Consider the following 22,195-nt stretch of genomic DNA (forward strand, 5'->3'; position numbering starts at 1 on the left):
TTAACCAATCTCAACCCTCCTGTAGGAATGCACATTCAGCAAATCACCAGCAGAAGTAGTTCCCTTTGAATCCATTTTCCAATTCACTGTGTTGATGGTGCTCATAAAATTTATCATCATTTTAAAAGTAGCAGAACGCCCACTCGGAACATTTGATGATAAAGAGTATATTGTTTTAAACAATATGTTTAAGATTTAACACAATTTAAAAAAGGTTATTTTGAGATATTAATATGAATACTTTTAATGTTGATTAAATTAATGTGATTTTTTAAATATTTCAGAATGGAGACATACTCTATATTTTGGAGCACACTATTAGGAGTATAATGACACCAAGATGTTATCTGTAGCCTATCATGTACGGACATTGGGTCTTACAGGAGGCATGTATAGGCCTAAAAGGAGCCTAAAATGGCCAATGGTTTGTATTTGTAATTGTATTTATTATGGATCCCAAGTAGCTGCTGCCAAGGCAGCAGTTACTCTTCCTTGGGTCCAGCAAAATTAAGGCAGTTATACAATTTTAAAAACATTACAATACATTCACAACAGATTTCACAACACATTAAGTGTGTGCCCTCAGGCCACTATTCTACTACCACATATCTACAACACAAAATCCATGTGTACGTGTCTGTATAGTGCATATGTTATCGTGTGTGTGTATGCATGTGTCTGTGTCTATGTTTGTGTTGCTTCACAGTCCCTGCTGTTCCATAAGGTGTATTTCTATCTGTTTTTTAAATCTAATTTTACTGCTTGCATGAGTTACTTGATGTGGAATAGAGTTCCATGTAGTCATAGCTCTATGTAGTACTGTGCGCCTCCCATAGTCTGTTCTGGACTTGGGGACTGTGAAGAGACCTCTGGTGGCATGTCTTGTGGGGTATGCATGGGTGTCTGAGCTGTGTGCCAGTGGTTCAAACAGACAGCTTGGTGCATTCAACATGTCAATACCTCTCACAAATACAAGTAGTGATGAAATCAATCTCTCCTCCACTTTGATCCAGGAGTGATTGACATGCATATTATTAATATTAGCTCTCTGTGTACATCTAAGGGCCAGCCGTGCTGCCCTGTTCTGAGCCAATTCCAATTTTCCTAAGTCCCTCTTTGTGGCACTGACCACATGACTGAACAGTAGTCCAGGTGCGGCAAAACTATAGCCTGTAGGACCTGCCTTGGTGATAATGCTTTTAAGAACGCAGATTAGCGCTTTATTATGGACATACTTCTCCCCATCTTAGTTACTGTTGTATCAATATGTTTTGACCATGACAGTTTACAATCCAGGGTTTTGATACAAATGTAAAAAGCATGTCAAACGTGAGAATTGCCAGAACAATCTGAGATACCCAAAAATATTTTTCGCCCATGCTGGCGTGGACTCACCCCACAGCAGTAATACTATAATAATTGTTATGAACTACTGCCCATACAAATACCACATATGTGCACTGATGTGACGTTATTTCATTTACAATTCATGCATGCCTTGGAAACTCTATTTCTGGAACTGTGTCGCCTGTAAATAATCACAACCTTTCTCAGGCTTCTTAGATTGGAAGGTATGGTCAGGGCATTGAGGGCAAGAGTTTGATTCTTGCACCCTCAGTCCGATGGTCCTATAAAGTCTGTAGGAATGCTGTCTATCTATCCGGCTGTGCTCTAAAGCAGCATACTTTCTCCTTTTAAGGGAACTGCTCTGTGTTTATCTGTGGGCTTTGACAGGGACGTGTTTTCTGAAGCGATGGAAATGAAACGCGAAACGAAGACATAAAAACAGAACAGGGGCCAAACTGGAGTCGACTGTCAGTTAACATATGACTGTGACACACGATACCATAGCTCTGCAATGGCAATCCATCCAAGTCGGTCTCAGTCATGTTATTCAATAGACTACAACCAAAGCCTCTCACCAGTCTCCACCTGGCCATGTGTCGTATCAGTATTTCCCTGAAAATCCTGCCAGGACACCCAATTAATGCTGAATATCAAAGGCTCTGATTAATTTGGAGCAGCCTGATGAGCAGTGGCATTTCTGTCCATTGTCCCCAAACCCTCTTCAAAGGGAGTGGTTGGCAGGCCACCAGGGGGGTTGGTCCTCAGACACTAGCCACCACCTGGAGTTCAGTGCCTCCAAAATAACTAATGACTCTGCTCTCTCCTTTTGTGCTTTTTCTCAGAATAATTTGAGTCGGAATAGTCATTAGCTAGGTTTCCCTCCAATTGGCGACAGATTTTCATGCGAATATTCTAAGATCTGCATAAAAACAAGAGCTGTGTTTCCATCAAATTTACTTTTTGCGGATAAAAGGCTGTTCGTGATGACGTAGTGCACATAAAAATTCATTTTGCGGTTAAATTCCCATGTACCGAATAAAAAAATACAAGTTAAATGGGTTTCTATCGCATTTTTAACTCTACTGATGGTTTTCTCACAAAATTGTTTACGTGTTTTATAGTGAATGTGCCCACTCCGGTATTGGCACGTGCGCTCTAACCAACAGCTGGCAGATACAGTGTGGGTATAGCCTAGATGAGGAGATTAGTATGGACAAAAGAGCGAGATTATTTTTATTTGTCAAATGGCAGCCAAGCATCGATGAACATGTCACCAGAATAAAACCCTCGATATTTATTGAAATCTCATCACCTTGCACTTTCACCACCCTGTGAAGTTCATCATAACTTATTTCATCTGTAGCCTAATAAACTGCATGCTTTCCCGACTAGTCATAGTGGGAGGACCACACAACATGTCATTGCGTGACTCCAAGTTAACTTCGATATGATGGTTATTATATCAATATTTGCGAATAAAAGCAATTGCACCGAAATGTCTTTCATAATACATTTTACAGACACTAAAAGATCCCACCTTGTCTAGCGTATCTTGTTTTGTCGACATTTGGAATATTTACCAACAAATATTCTGTTTCCATTAGGCCTGTCATTACATTTTTTTCATCCGACATGTACTTTACTAAAAGGGTTGGATGGAAACAGTGGTTTGTTGGGTATATTTGGTTTCTTAAAGTAACTGCCCAGTGAAAACCTCACTTTTAAAAGTTAATATTCTGTTAACTCATACCCAAGTAATGTTGTTGACTCATCCTATACTAAACTCGTATTTGTGGCCAAAGCATAAATTGGAGAAAAAAACACTTGGAGAAACTTGTATCTCAAACAGACTGTTAAAAAAATTATTGCTATTTACTCATAGAGGATGATGTCATAAGCTGGCCAATCAGCGGTCTACTCGAATGAATATTTCTAATGACCTGTATATATTTACACTACATTTAGATTTTAGTCATTTAGCAGACACTCTTATCCAGCTACTTACATTAGTGCATTCATCTTAAGATAACTAGGTGAGACAACAATATATCACAATCGTAGCAAGTACATTTTCCCTCAACAAAGTAGTTATCAGCAAATGTAGTGCTAGTAGGAAAAGATAAGTGCATTTTACAATCACTTTGGTGCAATTTTAACACGTGTGTGGTACATTTTCACAACTCTAAGCACACAAATTAAAACAGATAATCAAAATGGCTCTTGTTTCAAAACTCTATGCACATTTTCAATTGATTGAGTACAACAAACACATTCACAAAGTCACTTGTACACTGTACCAAATCACTTTTTCAATTTGGATACATATTCAATCTAAGTATCTGCTTTTCAAAATGCAATATTCACTTTACTTTTGATATGATTTTCTTGTAATTTGTTAACAATACAATTAACTATCACTTAATGAAACTGCTCAAAACGGATAACTTATTAACCAAATTACACGCCCACACCATTCTGTTGCCTACGCCCATTTACGCCCATACCATTCTGTTGTTAGTCCAGTAGATAACCTTTACTTTTTTCCCGCATCTATACACAATACCCCATAATGACAAAGTGAAAACATGTTTTTAGAAATGTTAGCAAATTTATTGAGAATGAAATACAGAAAAATATCATTTACATAAGTATTCACACACCTTAGTCAGTACTTTGTAGATGCAGCTTTGGCAGTGATTACAGCTGTGAGTCTTTCTGGGTAAGTCTCTAAGAGCTTTCCACACCTGAATTGTGCAAATATGCCCATTATTCTTTTCAAAATTATTCAAGCTCTGTCAAATTGGTTGTTCATCATTGCTAAACAACCATTTTCAGGAATTGCCATAGATTTTCAAGTAGATTTAAGTCAAAACTGTAACTCGGCCACTCAGAAACATTCACTGTCTCCTTGGTAAGCAACCTTGGTAGATTTGGCCTTGTGTTTTAGGTTATTGTCCTGCTGAAAGGTGAATTCATCTCCCAGTGTCTGGTGGAAAGCAGACTGAACCAGATTTTCCTCTAGGGTCTTGCATGTGCTTAGCTACATTCAGTTTCTTTTTTATCCTGAAAAACTCCCCAGTCCTTAACGATTACAAGCATACCCATAACATGATACAACCACCACTATGCTTGAAAATATGGAGAGGTACTAATGTGTTGTATAGGATTGGACCCAAACATAACACTTTGTATTCAGGAAAAAAATGAATTGCTTTGCCACATTTTTTGCAGTATTACTTTAGTGCCTTGTTGCAAACAGGATGAATGTTTTGGAATATTTGTATTCTGTACATGCTTCCTTCTTTTCATTCTGTCAATTAGGTTAGTATTGTGGAGTAACTACAATGTTGTTGATCCATCCTCAGTTTTCTCCTATCACAGCCATTCAACTCTGTAACTGTTTTAAAGTCACCATTGGCCTCATGGTGAAATCCCTGAGCGGTTTCCTTCGTCTCTGGCAACTGAGTTAAGAAGGATGCCTGTATCTTTGCAGTGACTGGGTGTATTGATACACCATCCAAAGTGTAATGAATAACTTCACCATACTCAAAGGGATCTTCAATGTCTGCTTTTTTATTTTTACCCATCTACCAATATGTACCCTTCTTTGCGAGGCATTGGAAAATTTCCCTGGTCTTTGTGGTTGAATCTGTTTGAAATTCACTGCTCGACTGAGGGACCTTATAGATAATTGTATGTGTGTGGTACAGAGATGAGGTAGCCATTCAAAAATCATGTTAAAAACTGTTATTGCACACACAGTGAGTCCATGCAACGTATTATGTGACTTGTTATGTGACTGCCCTTTCCCACCTGGACAAGAGGAACACCTACATGAGAATGCTATTCATTGACTACAGCTCAGCATTCAACACCATAGTGCCCTCAAAGCTCATCACTAAGCTAAGGATCCTGGGACTAAACACCTCCCTCTGCAACTGGATCCTGGACTTCCTGACGGGCCGCCCCCAGGTGGTAAGGCTAGGTAACAACACATCTGCCACACTGATCCTCAACATGGGGGCCCCTCAGGGGTGCGTGCTCAGTCCCCTCCTGTACTCCCTGTTCACCCATGACTGTATGGCCAGGCACGACTCCAACACCATCATTAAGTTTGCCGACGACACAACAGTGGTAGGCCTGATCACCGACAACGATGAGACAACCTATAGGGAGGAGGTCAGAGACCTGGCCATGTGGTGCCAGGATAACAACCTCTCCCTCAACGTGACCAAGACAAAGGAGATGATTGTGGACTACAGGAAAAAAAAAGAGGACTGAGCACGCCCCCATTCTCATCGACAGGGCTGTAGTGGAACAGGTTGAGAGCTTCAAGTTCCTTGGTGTCCACATCACCAACAATGGTCCAAACACACCAAGACAGTCGTGAAGAGGGCACGACAAAGCCTATTCCCCCTCAGGAGACTGAAAAGATTTGGCATGGGTCCTCAGATCCTCAAAAAATTATACAGCTGCACCATCGAGAGCATCCTGACTGGTTGCATCACCGCCTGGAATGGCAACTGCTTGGCCTCCGACCGCAAGGCACTACAGAGGGTAGTGCGTACGGCCCAGTACATCACTGGGGCCAAGCTTCCTGCCATCCAGGACCTCTATACCAGGCGGTGTCAGAGGAAGGCCCTCAAAATTGTCAAAGACTCCAGCCACCCTAGTCATAGACTGTTCTCTCTGCTATCGCATGGCAAGCGGTACCGGAGTGCCAAGTCTAGGTCCAAAAGACTTCTCAACAGCTATTGGTTAAGGGCTGTAAGTAAGCATTTCACTGTAATGTCTGCACCTGTTGTATTCGGCGCATGTGGCCAATAAAATTTGATTTGATTTAAGCTCCTGAACTTATTTATCCTTGCCATAACAAAGGGGTTGAATACTTATTGACTAAAGACATTTCAACTTTTCATTAATTTGTAAAAATCTTGAAAAACATAATTCCACTTTGACATTGTGGGGTATTGTGTGTAGGCCAGTGATAAAAACGTCTACATTAAATACATTTAAAATTCAGGCTGTAACACAACAAAATGTGCAAAAAGTACCTACAAATGCAGCAGCTACAGTGGCTTGCGAAAGTATGCACCCCCCTTGGCATTTTTCCTATTTTGTTGCCTTATAACCTGGAATTAAAATTGATTTTTGGGGGGTTTGTATCATTTGATTTACACAACATGCCTACCACTTTGAAGATGCAAAATATTTTTTTATTGTGAAACAAACAAGAAATAAGACAAAAAAACAGAACTTGAGCGTGCATAACTATTCACCCCCCCAAAGTCAATACTTTGTAGAGCCACATTTTGCAGCAATTACAGCTGCAAGTCTCTTGGGGTATGTCTCTATAAGCTTGGCACATCTAGCCACTGGGATTTTTGCCCATTCTTCAAGGCAAAACTGCTCCAGCTCCTTCAAGTTGGATGGGTTCCGCTGGTGTACAGCAATCTTTAAGTCATACCACAGATTCTCAATTGGATTGAGGTCTGGGCTTTGACTGGGCCATTCCAAGACATTTAAATGTTGCCCCTTAAACCACTCGAGTGTTGCTTTAGCAGTATGCTTAGGGTCATTGTCCTGCTGGAAGTTGAACCTCCATCCCAGTCTCAAGTCTCTGGAAGACTGAAACAGGTTTCCCTCAAGAATTTCCCTGTATTTAGCGCCATCTATCATTCCTTTAATTCTGACCAGTTTCCCAGTCTCTGCCGATGAAAAACATCCCCACAGCATGATGCTGCCACCACCATGCTTCACTGTGGGGATGGCGTTCTCGGGGTGATGAGAGGTGTTGGGTTTGTGCCAGACATAGCGTTTTCCTTGATGGCCAAAAAGCTCAATTTTTGTCTTATCTGACCAGAGTACCTTCTTCCATATGTTTGGGGAGTCTCCCACATGCCTTTTGGCGAACACCAAACGTGTTTGCTTATTTCTTTCTTTAAGCAATGGCTTTTTCCTGGTCACTCTTCCGTAAAGCCCAGCTCTGTGGAGTGTACGGCTTAAAGTGGTCCTATGGACAGATACTCCAATCTCCGCTGTGGAGCTTTGCAGCTCCTTCAGGATTATCTTTGGTCTCTTTGTTGCCTCTCTGATTAATGCCCTCCTTGCCTGGTCCGTGAGTTTTGGTGGGCGGCCCTCTCTTGGCAGGTTTGTTGTGGTGCCATATTCTTTCAATTTTTTTAATAATGGATTTAATGGTGCTCCGTTGGATGTTCAAAGTTTCGGATATTTTTTTATAACCCAACCCTGATCTGTACTTCTCCACAACTTTGCCTCAGACCTGTTTGGAGAGCTCCTTGGTCTTCATGGTGCCGCTTGCTTGGTGGTGCCCCTTGCTTAGTGGTGTTGCAGACTCTGGGGCCTTTCAGAACAGATGTATATATGCTGAGATCATGTGACAGATCATGTGACACTTAGACTGCACACAGGTGGACTTTATTTAACTCTGACTTCTGAAGGTAATTGGTTGCACCAGATCTTATTTAGGGGCTTCATAGCAAAGGGGGTGAACACATATGCACGCACCACTTTTCCGTTATTTATTTTTTGGAATATTTTGAAACAAGTAATTTTTTTCATTTCACTTCACCAATTTGGACTATTTTGTGTATGTCCATTACATGAAATCCAAATAAAAATCAATTTAAATTACAGGTTGTAATGCAACAAAATAGGAAAAACGCCAAGGGGGATGAATACTTTTGCAAGGCACTGTACACTTCCTGGGTTCCACATGAAAAATAAAACATGACTTAACACAGAACATTTATAGACAAGAACAGCTCAGGGACAAAACCACATACATTTTAAACACGAATATAGAGATTTATATTCTTCAAGAATGAATAGCTACATATCATTAATTTAAAAGTCAAAAAATGGATGTACCAATCACAGATTGCCCCTTCAACACATCACATTTCAGCCACCGCTGAAATCACAAAATATTAAGTGATAATGATGACCTACAGTGCAGACCTTCGTAAAGTATTCAGACCCCTTGACTTTTTCCACATTTTGTTACGTTACAGCCTTATTCTAAAATTGATTACATTTGTTTTTTCCCTCATCAATCTACACACAATACCCCATACTGACAAACAAAAACAGGTTTTTAGAAATGTTTGCAAAGCTCATGTGCATCCTGTTTCCATTGATCATCCTTGAGATGTTTCTACAACTTGATTGGAGTCCATCTGTGGTAAATTCAATTGATTGGACATGTTTGGAAAGGCACACACCTGTCTATATAAGGTCCCACAGTTGACAGTGCATGTCAGAGCAAAAACCAAGCCATAAGGTCGAAGGATTTGTCCGTAGAGCTCCAAGACAGGATTATGTCGAGGCACAGATCTGGGGAAGGGTACCAAAACATTTCTGCAGCATTGAAGGTCCCCAAGAACACAGTGGCCTCCATCATTCTTAAATGGAAGAAGTTTGGAACCACCAAGACTTCCTAGAGCTGGCCACCCGGCCAAACTGAACAATCATGGGGGAAGGGCCTTGGTCAGGGAGGTGACCAAGAACCCGATGGTCACTCTGACAGAGCTCCAGAGTTCCTCTGTGGAGATGGGAGAACCTTCCAGAAGTGCAACCATCTCTTCAGCACTCCACCACTCAGGTCTTTATGGTAATGGCCAGACGGAAGCCCCTCCTCAGTGAAAGGCAACAAAACAGGGCGCTTGAAGTTTGCCAAAAGGCAGCTAAAGACTCTCAGACCATGAGAAACAAGATTCTCTGGTCTGATGAAACCAAGATTGAAGTCTTTGGCCTGAATGCCAAGCGTCACTTCTGGAGGAAACCTGGCACCATCGCTATGGTGAAACATGGTGGTGTCAGCATCATGCTGTAGGGATGTTTTTCAGCGGCAGGGACTGGGAGACTAGTCAGGATCGAGGGAAAGATGAACGGAGCAAAGTACAGAGAGATCCTTGATGAAAACCTGCTCTAGAGCGTTCAGGACCTCAGACTGGTGTGAAGGTCCCCTGTAGCTCAGTTGGTAGAGCATGGCGCTTGCAACGCCAGGGTTGTGGGTTCGTTTCCCATGGGGTGCCAGTATGAAAAATGTATGCACTCACTAACTGTAAGTCGCTCTGGATAAGAGCGTCTGCTAAATTACTAAAATGTAAAAATGTAAGGTTCACCTTCCAACATGACCCTAAGCACTCAGCCAAGACAAGGCAGGAGTGGCTTTGGGACAAGTCTCTGAATGTCCTTGAGTGGCCCAGCCAGATCCCAGACATGAACCCGATCAAACATCTCTGGAGAGACCTGAAAATAGATGTGCAGCGATGCTCCCCATCCAACCTGACAGAGCTTGAGAGGATCTGTAGAGGAGAATGGTAGAAACTCCCCAAATACATGTGTGCCAAGCTTGTAGCGTCATACCCAAGAAGACTCAAGGCTGTAATTGCTACCAAAGGTGCTTCAGCAAAGTACTGAGTAAAGGCTCTGAATACTACTCAGATTTCAGTTTTTTATTTTTGATACATTTGCAAACATTTCTAAAAACCTGTTTTTGCTTTGTAATTATGGGGTATTGTGTGTAGATTGATGAGGGAAAAAAAACTATTTCATCCATTTTAGAATAAGGCTGCAATGTAACAAAATGTGGAAAAAGTCAAGGGGTCTGAATACTTTCCGAATGCACTGTATAACATGTTCCAAAACAGTTATTTCATATTAGCAATATGGCAAGTATGTTTTTTCATATTGGTATCCCTGTGGATTTGAATGGAATATATGGTATGGGAGAAAATACTTACCATATTGCTAAGTATGAAAGCACTGTTTTTGGGAAGTGTTATATGTCATTCTAATCCACAGATATAATTCAACATTTTGACATCACTATGAGGGGGATGAAATGTGATGTGTTAATGTGAAGGTTCCAAATATCAACAAAAATCTGTGATTCTGGTCCATATTTTGGCACATTTATTTAACATGTATAGTCATATTTTCAAAAGAAATATCTAAGAATAGTGTACCTGTTTTCATTTTAATTGGTCTTCCACACTGCCCTCAAGCATTAAAACATAATTGGGCATTAAATATTTTACTCATATAGTTTTGGCCATGTGAAACCACTCTTAATTTGGCCAATGGAGCTGGTAGGCAGACATATTGGAAAACCACTACCCTAGAGTGTATCAGCTAAAATCAGCATTTGGCACTATAGGTATACATCTGTAGTTAGACATATCCTGACTTTTTGTAAAAGTTTTGTGGTGTCATCATAAAGGCATTTTGTTAAAATGGCTTACCTATCTGCCTGCTGGATATAATGCACTCCTATGGGATTTTACATAGAGTGGCCTGTACAGGGCAGGTTTCCTGGCACATTTCTTGTAAGTGACACAGTACAGTGGGGAGAACAAGTATTTGATACACTGCAGATTTTGCAGGTTTTCCTACTTACAAAGCATGTAGAGGTCTGTAATTTTTTATCATAGGTACACTTCAACTGTGAGAGACGGAATCTAAAACAAAAATCCAGAAAATCACATTGTATGATTTTTAAGTAATTCATTTGCATTTTATTGCATGACATAAGTATTTGATACATCAGAAAAGCAGAACTTAATATTTGGTACAGAAACCTTTGTTTGCAATTACAGAGATCATACGTTTCCTGTAGGTCTTGACCAGGTTTGCACACACTGCAGCAGGTATTTTGGCCAACTCCTCCATACGGACCTTCTCCAGATCCTTCAGGTTTCGGGGCTGTCGCTGGGCAATACGGACTTTCAGCTCCCTCCGAAGATTTTCTATTGGGTTCAGGTCTGGAGACTGGCTAGGCCACCCCAGGACCTTGAGATGCTTCTTACGGAGCCACTCCTTAGTTGCCCTGGCTGTGTGTTTCGGGTCGTTGTCATGCTGGAAGACCCAGCCACGACCCATCTTCAATGCTCTTACTGAGGGAAGGAGGTTGTTGGCCAAGATCTCGCGATACATGGCCCCATCCATCCTCCGCTCAATACGGTGCAGTCGTCCTGTCCCCTTTGCAGAAAAGCATCCCCAAAGAATGATGTTTACACCTCCATGCTTCACGGTTGGGATGGTGTTCTTGGGGTTGTACTCATCCTTCTTCTTCCTCCAAACACGGCGAGTGGAGTTTAGACCAAAAAGCTGTATTTTTTGTCTCATCAGACCACATGACCTTCTCCCATTCCTCCTCTGGATCATCCAGATGGTCATTAGCAAACTTCAGACGGGCCTGGACATGCGCTGGCTTGAGCAGGGGGACCTTGCGTGCGCTGCAGGATTTTAATATATGACGGCGTAGTGTGTTACTAATGGTTTTCTTTGAGACTGTGGTCCCAGCTCCCTTCAGGTCATTGACCAGGTCCTGCCGTGTAGTTCTGGGCTGATCCCTCACCTTCCTCATGATCATTGATGCCCCACGAGGGGATATCTTGCTTGGAGCCCCAGACCGAGGGTGATTGACCGTCATCTTGAACTTCTTCCATTTTCTAATAATTGCGCCAACAGTTGTTGCCTTCTCACCAAGCTGCTTGGCTATTGTCCTGTAGCCCATCCCAGCCTTGTGCAGGTCTAACATTTTATCCCTTATGTCCTTACACAGCTCTCTGGTCTTGGCCATTGTGGAGAGGTTGGAGTCTGTTTGATTGAGTGTGTGGACAGGTGTCTTTTGTACAGGTAACGAGTTCAAACAGGTGCAGTTAATACAGGTAATGAATGGAGAACAGGAGGGCTTCTTAAAGAAAAACTAACAGGTCTGTGAGAGCCGGAATTCTTACTGGTTGGTAGGTGATCAAATACTTATGTCATGCAATAAAATGCAAATTAATTACTTAAAAATCATACAATGTGATTTTCTGGATTGTTGTTTTAGATTTTGTCTCTCACAGTTGAAGTGTACCTATGATAACAATTACAGACCTCTACATGCTTTGTAAGTAGGAAAACCTGCAAAATCGGCAGTGTATCAAATACTTGTTATCCCCACTGTATATAATATAATATTATGTGTCATTGTAATCGGTAGACTTCAGAGAACACTTATATCACTTTTGTAGAAAAGGTAACTTTGTATTTAATACACTACATTGAAAGTGAAAATAAATTTTCTTTACTGCGATTTCTGATGGTTTTATATAATTGTTTACGATCATAAAGGACAAAACTAAGGCCATATGGTTTAGGTTGTTGATTGAATGAGTACTCCAAACCTATCTAAACATTTTAAGCTATTTTGGGGCCATGTAGACACAACACAGGGGAAGCCATTACCCAAAACGTCAATGCAGGTAAATGCATTTTCACCATTGACCTATAGGGGGCGCTACAGGTCGACCCAGGGCTTTGCTCAAATGGCACTATATCAGGTTTTGTTCAGCATTAAAATGTATACAAGTGTGCCAATTTTCATGCTTCTATACCAAATCGAGAAGTTTTCGAGCTTATCTACTGGACTATGTTGGTGTACGCCCACGCCATTCCAACACAGAAAAGTTGCTTTTTATCATACTTAATTTTTAAAAAATTGGAAGGAAACTATTTCACTCATATTGTAATAAATTATACACTGAGTGTACAAAACATTAAGGACACCTGGTCTTTCCATGACAAAGACTGACCAGGTGAATCCAGATGAAAGCTATGATCCCTTATTGATGTCACCTGTTAAATCCACTTTAATCAGTGTAGATGAAGGGGAGAAGACAGGTTAAAGAAAGATTTTTAAGCCTTGAGACAATTGAGACATGGATTGTGTATGAGTGCCATTCAGAGGGTGAATGGGCAAGACAAAATATTTAAGTGCTTTTGAACAGGGTAGTAGGTGCCAGGTGCACAGGATTGTGTCAAGAACAGCAACGCTGCTGGGTTTTTCACGCTCAACAGTTTCCGTGTGTATCAAGAATGGTCCACCCCCCCAAAGGAATTCCACTGTGGGAAACATTGGAGTCAACATGGGCCAGCATCCCTGTGGAATGGTTTTGACACCTTGTAGAGTCCATGCCCCTGTCGAATTGAGGTGTTCCTATTATTATTATTATTATTATTATTGTTATTATTATTATTATTATTATTATTATTATTATTATAGTTACTATTATTATTAATACTAGTATTATTATTACTACTACTATTATTATTATTATTATTGCTACTATTATTATTATTGCCACTACTATTATTATAGTTACTACTATTATTATTATTATTATTACTATTATTACTACTATTATTATTATTATTAGTATTATTACTATTATTATTATTATTATTATTATTATTATTATTATTATAGATCCTGTTACCAGTCACTTTCTACTAATGCCGGCCTACATGTACATATCTACCTAAAATACTCCAGTATCCCTGCACATTGGAGTCAACATGGGCCACCATCCCTGTGGAACAGTTTCGACACCTTGTAGAGTCCACACCTCGACAAATTGAGGCTGTTCTGAAGGCGGGGGGGGGGGGGGGGGGGGGTGATTGGGGTGCAACTAAATATTAGGAAGGTGTCGGAAGGAATATTAGGAAGGAATCGGCTATTTCAGCCACACCCGTTGCTGACAGCTGTATAAAATCGAGCATACAGCCATGCAATCTCCATAGACAAACATCGGCAGTAGAATGGCCTTATTGAAGAGCTCAGTGACTTTCAACATGGCACCGTCATAGGATGCCACTTTTCCATCAAGTCAGTTCGTCATATTTCTGCCCGACTTGAGCTGCCCCGGTCAACTGTAAGTGCTGTTATTGTGAACTGGAAACGGCTAGGAGCAGCAACGGCTCAGCCGCGAAGTGGTAGGCCACGCAAGCTTACAGAACGGGACCGCCGAGTGCTGAAGCGCATAGTGCGTAAAAATCGTCTGTCCTCAGTTGCAACACTCCCCACCGAGTTCCAAATTTCCTCTGGAAGTAACTTCAGCACAATAACTGTTTGTCGGGAGCTTCATGAAGTGGGTATCTATGGCCGAGCAGCCGCACACAAGCCTAAGATCACCAAAGCTCGCCGCCATTGGACTTACCGCCATTGGACTCTGGAGCGGTGGAAATGCGTTCTCTTGAGTGTTGAATCACACTTCACCATCTGGCAGTCCGACGGATTAATCTGGGTATGAAAAATGTATGCACTCACTAACTGTAAGTCGCTCTGGATAAGAGCGTCTGCTAAATGACTAAAATGTAAATGTAAATGTTTGGCGGACGCCAGGAGAACGCTACCTGCCCCAATGCATAGTGCCAACTGTAAAGTTTGGTGGAGGAGGAATAATGGTCTGGGGCTGTTTTTCATGGTTTGGCTAGGCCCCTTATTTCCAGTGAAGGGAAATGTTAACGCTACAGCATACAATTACATTCTAGACGATTCTGTGCTTCTAACTTTGTGGCAACAGTTTGGGGAAGGCCCTTTCCTGTTTCAGCATGACAATGCCCCCGTGCATAAAGCGAGGTCCATACAGAAATGGTTTGTCGAGATCGATGTGGAAGAACTTGACTGGTCTGCACAGAGCCCTGACCTCAACCCCATCGAACACCTTTGGGATGAATTGGAACACCAACTGCGAGCCAGGCCTAATCGCCCAACATCAGTGCCTGACCTCACTAATGCGCTTGTGGCTGAATGGAAGCAAGTCCCAGCAGCAATGTTCCAACATCTAGTGGAAAGCCTTCCCAGAAGAGTGGAGGCTGTTATAGCAGCAAAGGGGGGGACCAACTCCATATTAATGCCCATGATTTTGGAATGAGATGTTCGACGAGCAGGTGTCCACATACTTTTGGTCATGTAGTGTATCATGGTTTTAGCACTTTTATTATATAGTCCATTGTTAAAGGCTACAGTCTGTCAACAATTATGATGGCAAAAACATTTATTATGCATATTGTTCTCTAAAATCAAAATTAAAAAATGATTAATCTGTAATTATACATGGAGTGATAACACTGCTGAAAGAAAAAATAAATAAATAAATAAAGATTAGACCAGAATTTCGCTACATTGTAATGGGCACGACTGGGGTGCCAGCTAAATCTAATCACAGCAGATGAGTGTTGAAATGTTTCATACTGGGTACATTACCATATTTTTATCCTCAGCTGAATATCTTTGCTGTTGAGTCAACTGAAATAAGCTTGCATTATCATTTTTGTATAGAATGTTTCTTGATGCAACATGTGACCTTCAGTTGAATCACAGAGAGAAGTAATTGAGATACTTTTTAATGTTCTAATATTGAACAAAAAGATTTCTCAGAAGAACACAGTATTAGGGGTCTCCACACAAAAAAGAGATGATAAGCTGTTCATGCAGATGTATTTATTCACAAAAAGGCAGAACATTTGATTTAGTCATTGTCTGCGATGCCCTATCTGATTTAATTTGAGATTCACTCATTACTCTGTGTCTGCTCTTCCTTGTTGCTTTACTGAAACACTTCACTTCTGCCAAGCCTCTGGATAAGGCCGTTACACAGCTGTAGACACTGCTAACCAGACATGTTGCCAGGCAGCACTGTAATACACAATTGACAATGAACTGGTCATCAAAGTGAGATTGCATTTTACAAAATCACACGTCCCACTGTCCCAGAATCACAATCACATCTTGCTCTCTATTCAGCCTTTAATCAGAAAGGGTTTTTAATTAGGAGAGCTTCAGAATTCATTTAGCACAAACACAAGCAGTATGAACAGACACCGCAAACAGTTGATTACCATGCTGTTGTCAGGAAGGAGGGCAGGAGTGCAGGGGGAAAGGGGCAGGTTTATTAAGTACAGGTCCCACTTGCCTCTTTCTCTACAACCTCAGGCTCCTTTCCCCAAGGTTACTGTGATGGTTTAGAGCCAGATGTTACAGGTAAAGAGCTGGGTAGATTTTGGTATCCACATCCATCCCCCCACCTCTGCTTCTAGCTGAAATCTATGCATTATGGGCTCCCGAGTGGCGCAGCGGTCTAAGGCACTGCATCTCAGTGCTTGAGGCGTCACTACAGATCCCCTTGTTCGATTCCAGGCTGTATCACAACCGGCCGTGATTGGGAGTCCCATAGGGCGGCGCACAATTGGCCCAGTGTAGGCCGTCATTGTAAATAAGAATTTGTTCTTAACTGACTTGCCTAGTTAAATTAAAAATAAATACAATATAGCTGATCGCCTGTTAAAAAGGGAAAGGCAAATGAAATACTGCGGTCTATTGCAAAACTGTCTTGAAAGCTAGCATTAACAATTAAATATACATATTTTATTTTATTTGTGGCGAAGGCTTGAAGAAAAAAAAAGCTCAGCGGCAACTCTAAGTACCCATCACATTAAAGCTAATTTAAAATTGCAGCGCCCTGAATGACCCATCTGACGGTGTCTCACTGTGCCATGTGTGTCTTCAGGGCTTCAGGGAAAACTATCAGAAGTGGAATATGAATTCAGAACTGGCTTTATTACATCATTGTGAGCACAGACTTACTACAGAGGGTTATCTTGACTCCAAGGACATTATCACACAATACCTGTGTTTAAGTGGTGCCGGTGGCACAGAACCAATGCCTTGTATCTGAATGTCATCTCTCAGTTCTCCGTACCTCCGAAGAGCAGCACCAATCTACCAGCTCAGCTAGGATTTGCTGGAACAGATCTCCCATCGCGAAACATCCTCCCCCATAGCATTGCAAAGAGAAGGTATATTACTGAAAGTTACTGAAGTTTAAACTACCAGAATTGTGGTATCTTTTTGATATTCTATCACAAGACATGCTCTTTTGGGTAGTTCAGATTATCACAGGTATCTGTAATTATCTCTGGCTCTCTGTGTGGCTTTATCAAATGCAAAATATATAAATTAATTAAATAAGATGATTTTCAAATAAAAAATAGAATGACAAAGCTGTAAAACATTATCCTATATTTAAACCATCAACTTAGTGAATAGCATTGGTGTTTAGTATGAGGGTTTCATCATGAAATATATATATATATTTTTTTTACAGACTTTTATTTGACTATGTCAATATGTGTTTGTTGTCAATGTTTTGGCGCCAAACTGGTGGCAGTTGTGAAAAAAGTCAATAGTTGGAAGAGTTGCAGAGTTAATAGAAAATTATGCCATTGTTGATTAGATGCTTTTTTCATTAATTAGGCTATTTTCTTTTTAACCATATGGGTTATCTTCTAGAAACTCATGGACAATATAGACACAGATAAAAAATAATAATACTATATATCAATACATTTAAAAAAAGTTATTCAAGTATAAATGACCAAAGTTACGATAGATTGCCATAGATTTTCTCTTAATTTTCCAAAATTACTGAAGATTCCGGTAACTTTGGTAAATTACCGGTAGCTTTGCAACCCTACTCCCACATGAGACAACATAATAATGATAATATTCAATCCCAAAGAATAAGGCCATATGATTTTTAAAGTGCCCACTCTCTTGATTATGGTATAGTGAAGCCAGAGTACTTCTGAAGCTGGTCTTTTATGGCAAATTGCTGGATGAGGAACATGTGGGTAGTCATTCATAGCAAGGCGTCTGAGGTAAAATGCAGGGTAGTAAAATGCCTTATCTTCACTCCTGCCTATACAGGAGCGCTGGTGTAGAGATAAGAAATTATTCTATTCACAAGCCCTAAGGCGGGGAGATGCAGTACGGGGATTTCTGTCTCAAATGACTGGTTATGGGGCACTTCTCTCCAATATGGGCCTTCAAGTGTATTTCATTTCCAAACTGTTGACTGGATGCTAACAAATAGCTTTATTTATAGAGGAAAGTGAAGTTTGTGGGTCTTATTTTCAAAGAAAAAATAGAAAAAGTTTCAAAATGCGAAAGCAGTCTGTTAAAACAAAACAGACATTGAGCCACTCTGCAGATGGTTATTCATGTGAACTCATCCATTTTCTAATTGTTCTCAATTTAGTGACTTTTTCGGCACTTTATTCTAGCTTCAGGAACAGAACGTTAATCTCTTTTCATTCAATTCACAGGTCCAAGGCCTTAATCAAGGAGGCCATTCTTGACAACGACTTCATGAAGAACCTTGAGCTTTCTCAGATCCAAGAGATCGTTGACTGCATGTACCCAGTTGAATATGCCACAGACAGCTGCATCATCAAAGAAGGGGATGTGGGCTCATTGGTGTATGTGATGGAAGGTAAGCATTGTGCAAAAAGTCAGCCATGTTAACCTCACATGTTGAAGAAAACTCAACTTTCCTTTGCCTTTTTGAACTTTCCAGTTCAAAAAGGTTCTTAGAGGAATCTCTCTGAAAGGGGCCTTTGAGGAACCCATTTGTAAAGGTTCAAACCGTAACCTTTTTGTGATGGGAGGGGTTCCATTTTAAACCTTTTTAATAATATATTGTAGAGGTGGCAGCCTATCAGAAGATTGAAGGTGTGGCTCATTAGAAGCGTGGCTTTCAGATAGTTCTTTTTGGCCACCTGTTAGAGTAAATGCCATTCCTGTTCATCATGTTAAGTTTGTACACTGCAAATTGACTAGCAATGGGTCCTTGAGGAACTCCAGGGGTTCCTCGAGGATCTCCAGGGTTCCTCGAGTCACCGCTAATTCTAAGAGTGAGCTGCATCTACTGTGGGATTTTCATGGTTAAGACCTTCTGTTCTCATCCCTGTTATTCATCACCAGTTTAGTTAAGAACAGATCTGGAAACAGTGACCTACAGTATAGATGCATTTCCAGGAAAGTGAATGAACGGTACTCTGCTGGGCACCGGTTTGTCCCCCTGTGAGAATCAGCCATTAATGAAGGAATGGAGTGAATCCATCAAGGCCAGAGGGGATAGAGTAGCTAGCGTTAGCCATGATTGATGTCAACTGTTCCTTTCCGGTTTGTTGTTGACACAGTTTCGTAACCACTGAAATGTCATGTTTTCTTATGTCATGTTCGTTCAGCAGAGCCAGAGGAAAACGTTTAGAATGGAATGGGATTTGTGAAGTGTGTTACTGAAAGCTGTTTATTCATGTCCAGCCTATCACTGTATACCCAAATGTCTAAACGGAACTTCCGTTTGCACTTTTGGTCAATGTTGATGTAACCCTTTACACTCGTACCCGTATATGGGTTGAAATTGGCAGATTTGGACACTGATAAATGCCTAAGTTGGAACGCAGTGGCTGTACAGTAACATGCTATACATGACATCAGACCTCAGGCTCTGCACTTCACAGCGCTGTATGGGTTTGACTGACAGACGTTCTGAACATGAACATCGTACGTGACAAGAAGTTGCCCAATCCCTCCCGCTAATTGGGCAACTTTTGACATTTTTTTGTTGTCTGAATGAGGGAAATGCTGTAAATTAAGAGGACTCGATGTATTTTGAAAGATGAGACATTGAGCATTATAACTACAGCTTCGATTTCATACAAGCAAGCCAAACACCCATGTGTCCAAATGTGCACTTTACATTTCCATATCATAAAACTCATGTCATATAAAGTGTCAACGTTTATGATCATTATGTTTATGTACAGCTAAAGGATGACATGGCGTCATACCCTTGGTTGTTCTGAACAGAGTGAGCCTATGTTTGTCGACTGTGAAGAAAATAATTGTGTGATGGCGGGGATGCAGGGTTGTGTTCCAAATTAAACATCTACAAGTGTGCTTGCTGTAGTTCCTCAACAGCACAGCTAGGAGAGCTAAAAAAAAGCACCTTATAGTTGAAGACTCTTCTTTGAGTCATAAAAGTGCATTGAAATTACTTCTCAAAGTGGTCTTGAGGAAGATGCGAAAGCTGATTTCAGAGAGCCTATCTTGGCTTAAGCTGTCATTGAGCCACGCTCTGCCATTGATTACGAGTAAGCAAGACAAATACCCTATTCTGAGCACAGGCGCCCACTACGGCCGAGCAGAGATGAGAAGGGAGGGAAGCTGCCTTGATGTGGTTCAAGGTGTCCCTGTCGATGGAGCCATGAGGGACCAGTGGATTTGCTAATGGGAAGAAAATTGATTCTTAGAGAAGTTATTCTCCCGTCTGATGGGATTCACCTTGAATGTGCTCCTTAACGCACGTCATTGTCACGCCTCCCGAGCCTGGTTCTTGACGAGGCTAACGCAATGGTAACGTCTGAGGAAAAGTTATCAGAAAAAAGTCCATTCTTAAAGTGAAATGAAAATGATAAAAACTAATTTGAAGAATATTACATTCATTTGAGGCTTCATTGGGCTCCCGAGTGGCGCAGCGGTCTAAGGCACTGCATCTCAGTGCTTGAGGTGTCACCACAGACCCCCTGGTTCGATTCCAGGCTGTATCACAACTGGCTGTGATTGGGAGTCCCATAGGGCAGTGCACAATTGGCCCAGCGTCGTCAGGTTTGGCCGGTGTAGGCCGTCATTGTAAATAAGAATTTGTTCTTAACTGACTTGCCTAGTTAAAAAAGGTAAAATAAAATTGTAGGGGTCGACTTCTTTAGAGTGTATTGACAAACCCCATAAAGTAGACCCACTTCCCTGTGAGCTACATTCTCCAAACACACTCAGCTGTGCTGTATATGTTTGTACACCTGAGGTGAACTATATTAATCCACAGTTTGAACATTTTGACTTTCTAGTGGTAATAGTTTTAGCAACAGGGCATCTTGCTCAGTGCAGCGTTGACTACGGGCACCAGACACAAAATGGGTCAACTAAAATAAACAAAGCTTTTCAATCAGCAACACATTCATAGCTTAACTGAGCCTTGTGGGCAAGGAGACCACGGTAAGTTATCTGTCTGCCCTCCGGCAGTTCGAAATTTGATTTGTCTGACTGCTTCTGTTCTTCCATCAAAAGAACAGATAATAATAATAATAATAAATTAAACTTTTATAGTGCTTTTCATTAAAATCTCAAAGTGCTTGAATAACCAAAACATATAGTTCATGGAAGATCATGGCAGGCAGGGTAGTTCATTAATGCCTTGAGCAGTCAGAGCAGTCAGTGCCAGGAGGAAGGCTAGAGTAGAGGCAGTTCGGAGATGAAATGGAGAGGGGTCACATCCAGGGAGTTTCAGACTGGTCCAGAGCCGTTCTTTAGGGCACCCTGGCCCTTGCCGTCGCTGAAGCAGCGCTTCTCAGTATTAGACTCCATTGGTAGAACTCCTCTGCTACCGATGTGTAGCACCCACCTTGTATACAGTGAGGGAAAAAAGTATTTGATCCCCTGCTGATTTTGTACGTTTGCCCACTGACAAAGAAATGATCAGTCTATAATTTTAATGGTATATTTATTTGAACAGTGAGAGACAGAATAACAACAAATGTCTAAAATGTTATAAATTGATTTGCATTTTAATGAGGGAAATAAGGATTTGACCCCTCTGCAAAACATGACTTAGTACTTGGTGGCAAAACCCTTGTTGGCAATCACAGAGGTCAGATGTTTCTTGTAGTTGGCCACCAGGTTTACACACATTTCAGGAGGGATTTTGTCCCACTCCTCTTTGCAGATCTTCTCCAAGTCATTAAGGTTTTGAGGCTGACGTTTGGCAACTCGAACCTTCAGCTCCCTCCACAGATTTTCTATGGGATTAAGGTCTGGAGACTGGCTAGGTGTCACGCCCTGGCTCTGGGGACACTGTTATGTTGAGCCAGGGTGTGTAGATCTATGTGTTGTGTTTCTATGTCGGGGTTCTAGGTATTGTATTTCTGTGTTTGCCAGAGTGGTTCCCAATCAGAGGCAACGAGTGTCAGCTGTGGCTGGTTGTCTCTGATTGGGAGCCATACTTATAGAGGCTGTTTTCCCACATTAGTTGTGGGATCTTGTTCTAGTTGGTTTGTGTTAGACCGTTGACTGTCACGTTATCGTTTTTGTTATTTTGTCGTTTATCACTAATAAAGAGTATGTTCGTCTGCAACGCTGCGCCTTGGTCCTCAT

General features: G+C 41.2%; 1 protein-coding gene across 3 annotated transcripts in view; it reads left to right on the plus strand.

Moving 5' to 3' along the window:
• Positions 1 to 22,195, plus strand: part of LOC311132396 (cGMP-dependent protein kinase 1-like) — a gene marked incomplete at its 5' end in the record, with an annotated part of 223,927 nt that overhangs the window by 10,703 nt on the left and 191,029 nt on the right. For all 3 annotated transcript variants that reach the window (XM_084165671.1, XM_084165669.1, XM_084165670.1), the window contains one exon: positions 18,307 to 18,473. In XM_084165671.1, coding sequence (XP_084021797.1) covers positions 18,307 to 18,473 — 167 coding nt within the window. The remainder of the gene's footprint in view (positions 1 to 18,306; positions 18,474 to 22,195) is intronic.

Source organism: Coregonus lavaretus (assembly GCF_964263955.1).
Source record: "Coregonus lavaretus genome assembly, chromosome: 1".
Lineage (NCBI taxonomy): Eukaryota > Metazoa > Chordata > Actinopteri > Salmoniformes > Salmonidae > Coregonus > Coregonus lavaretus.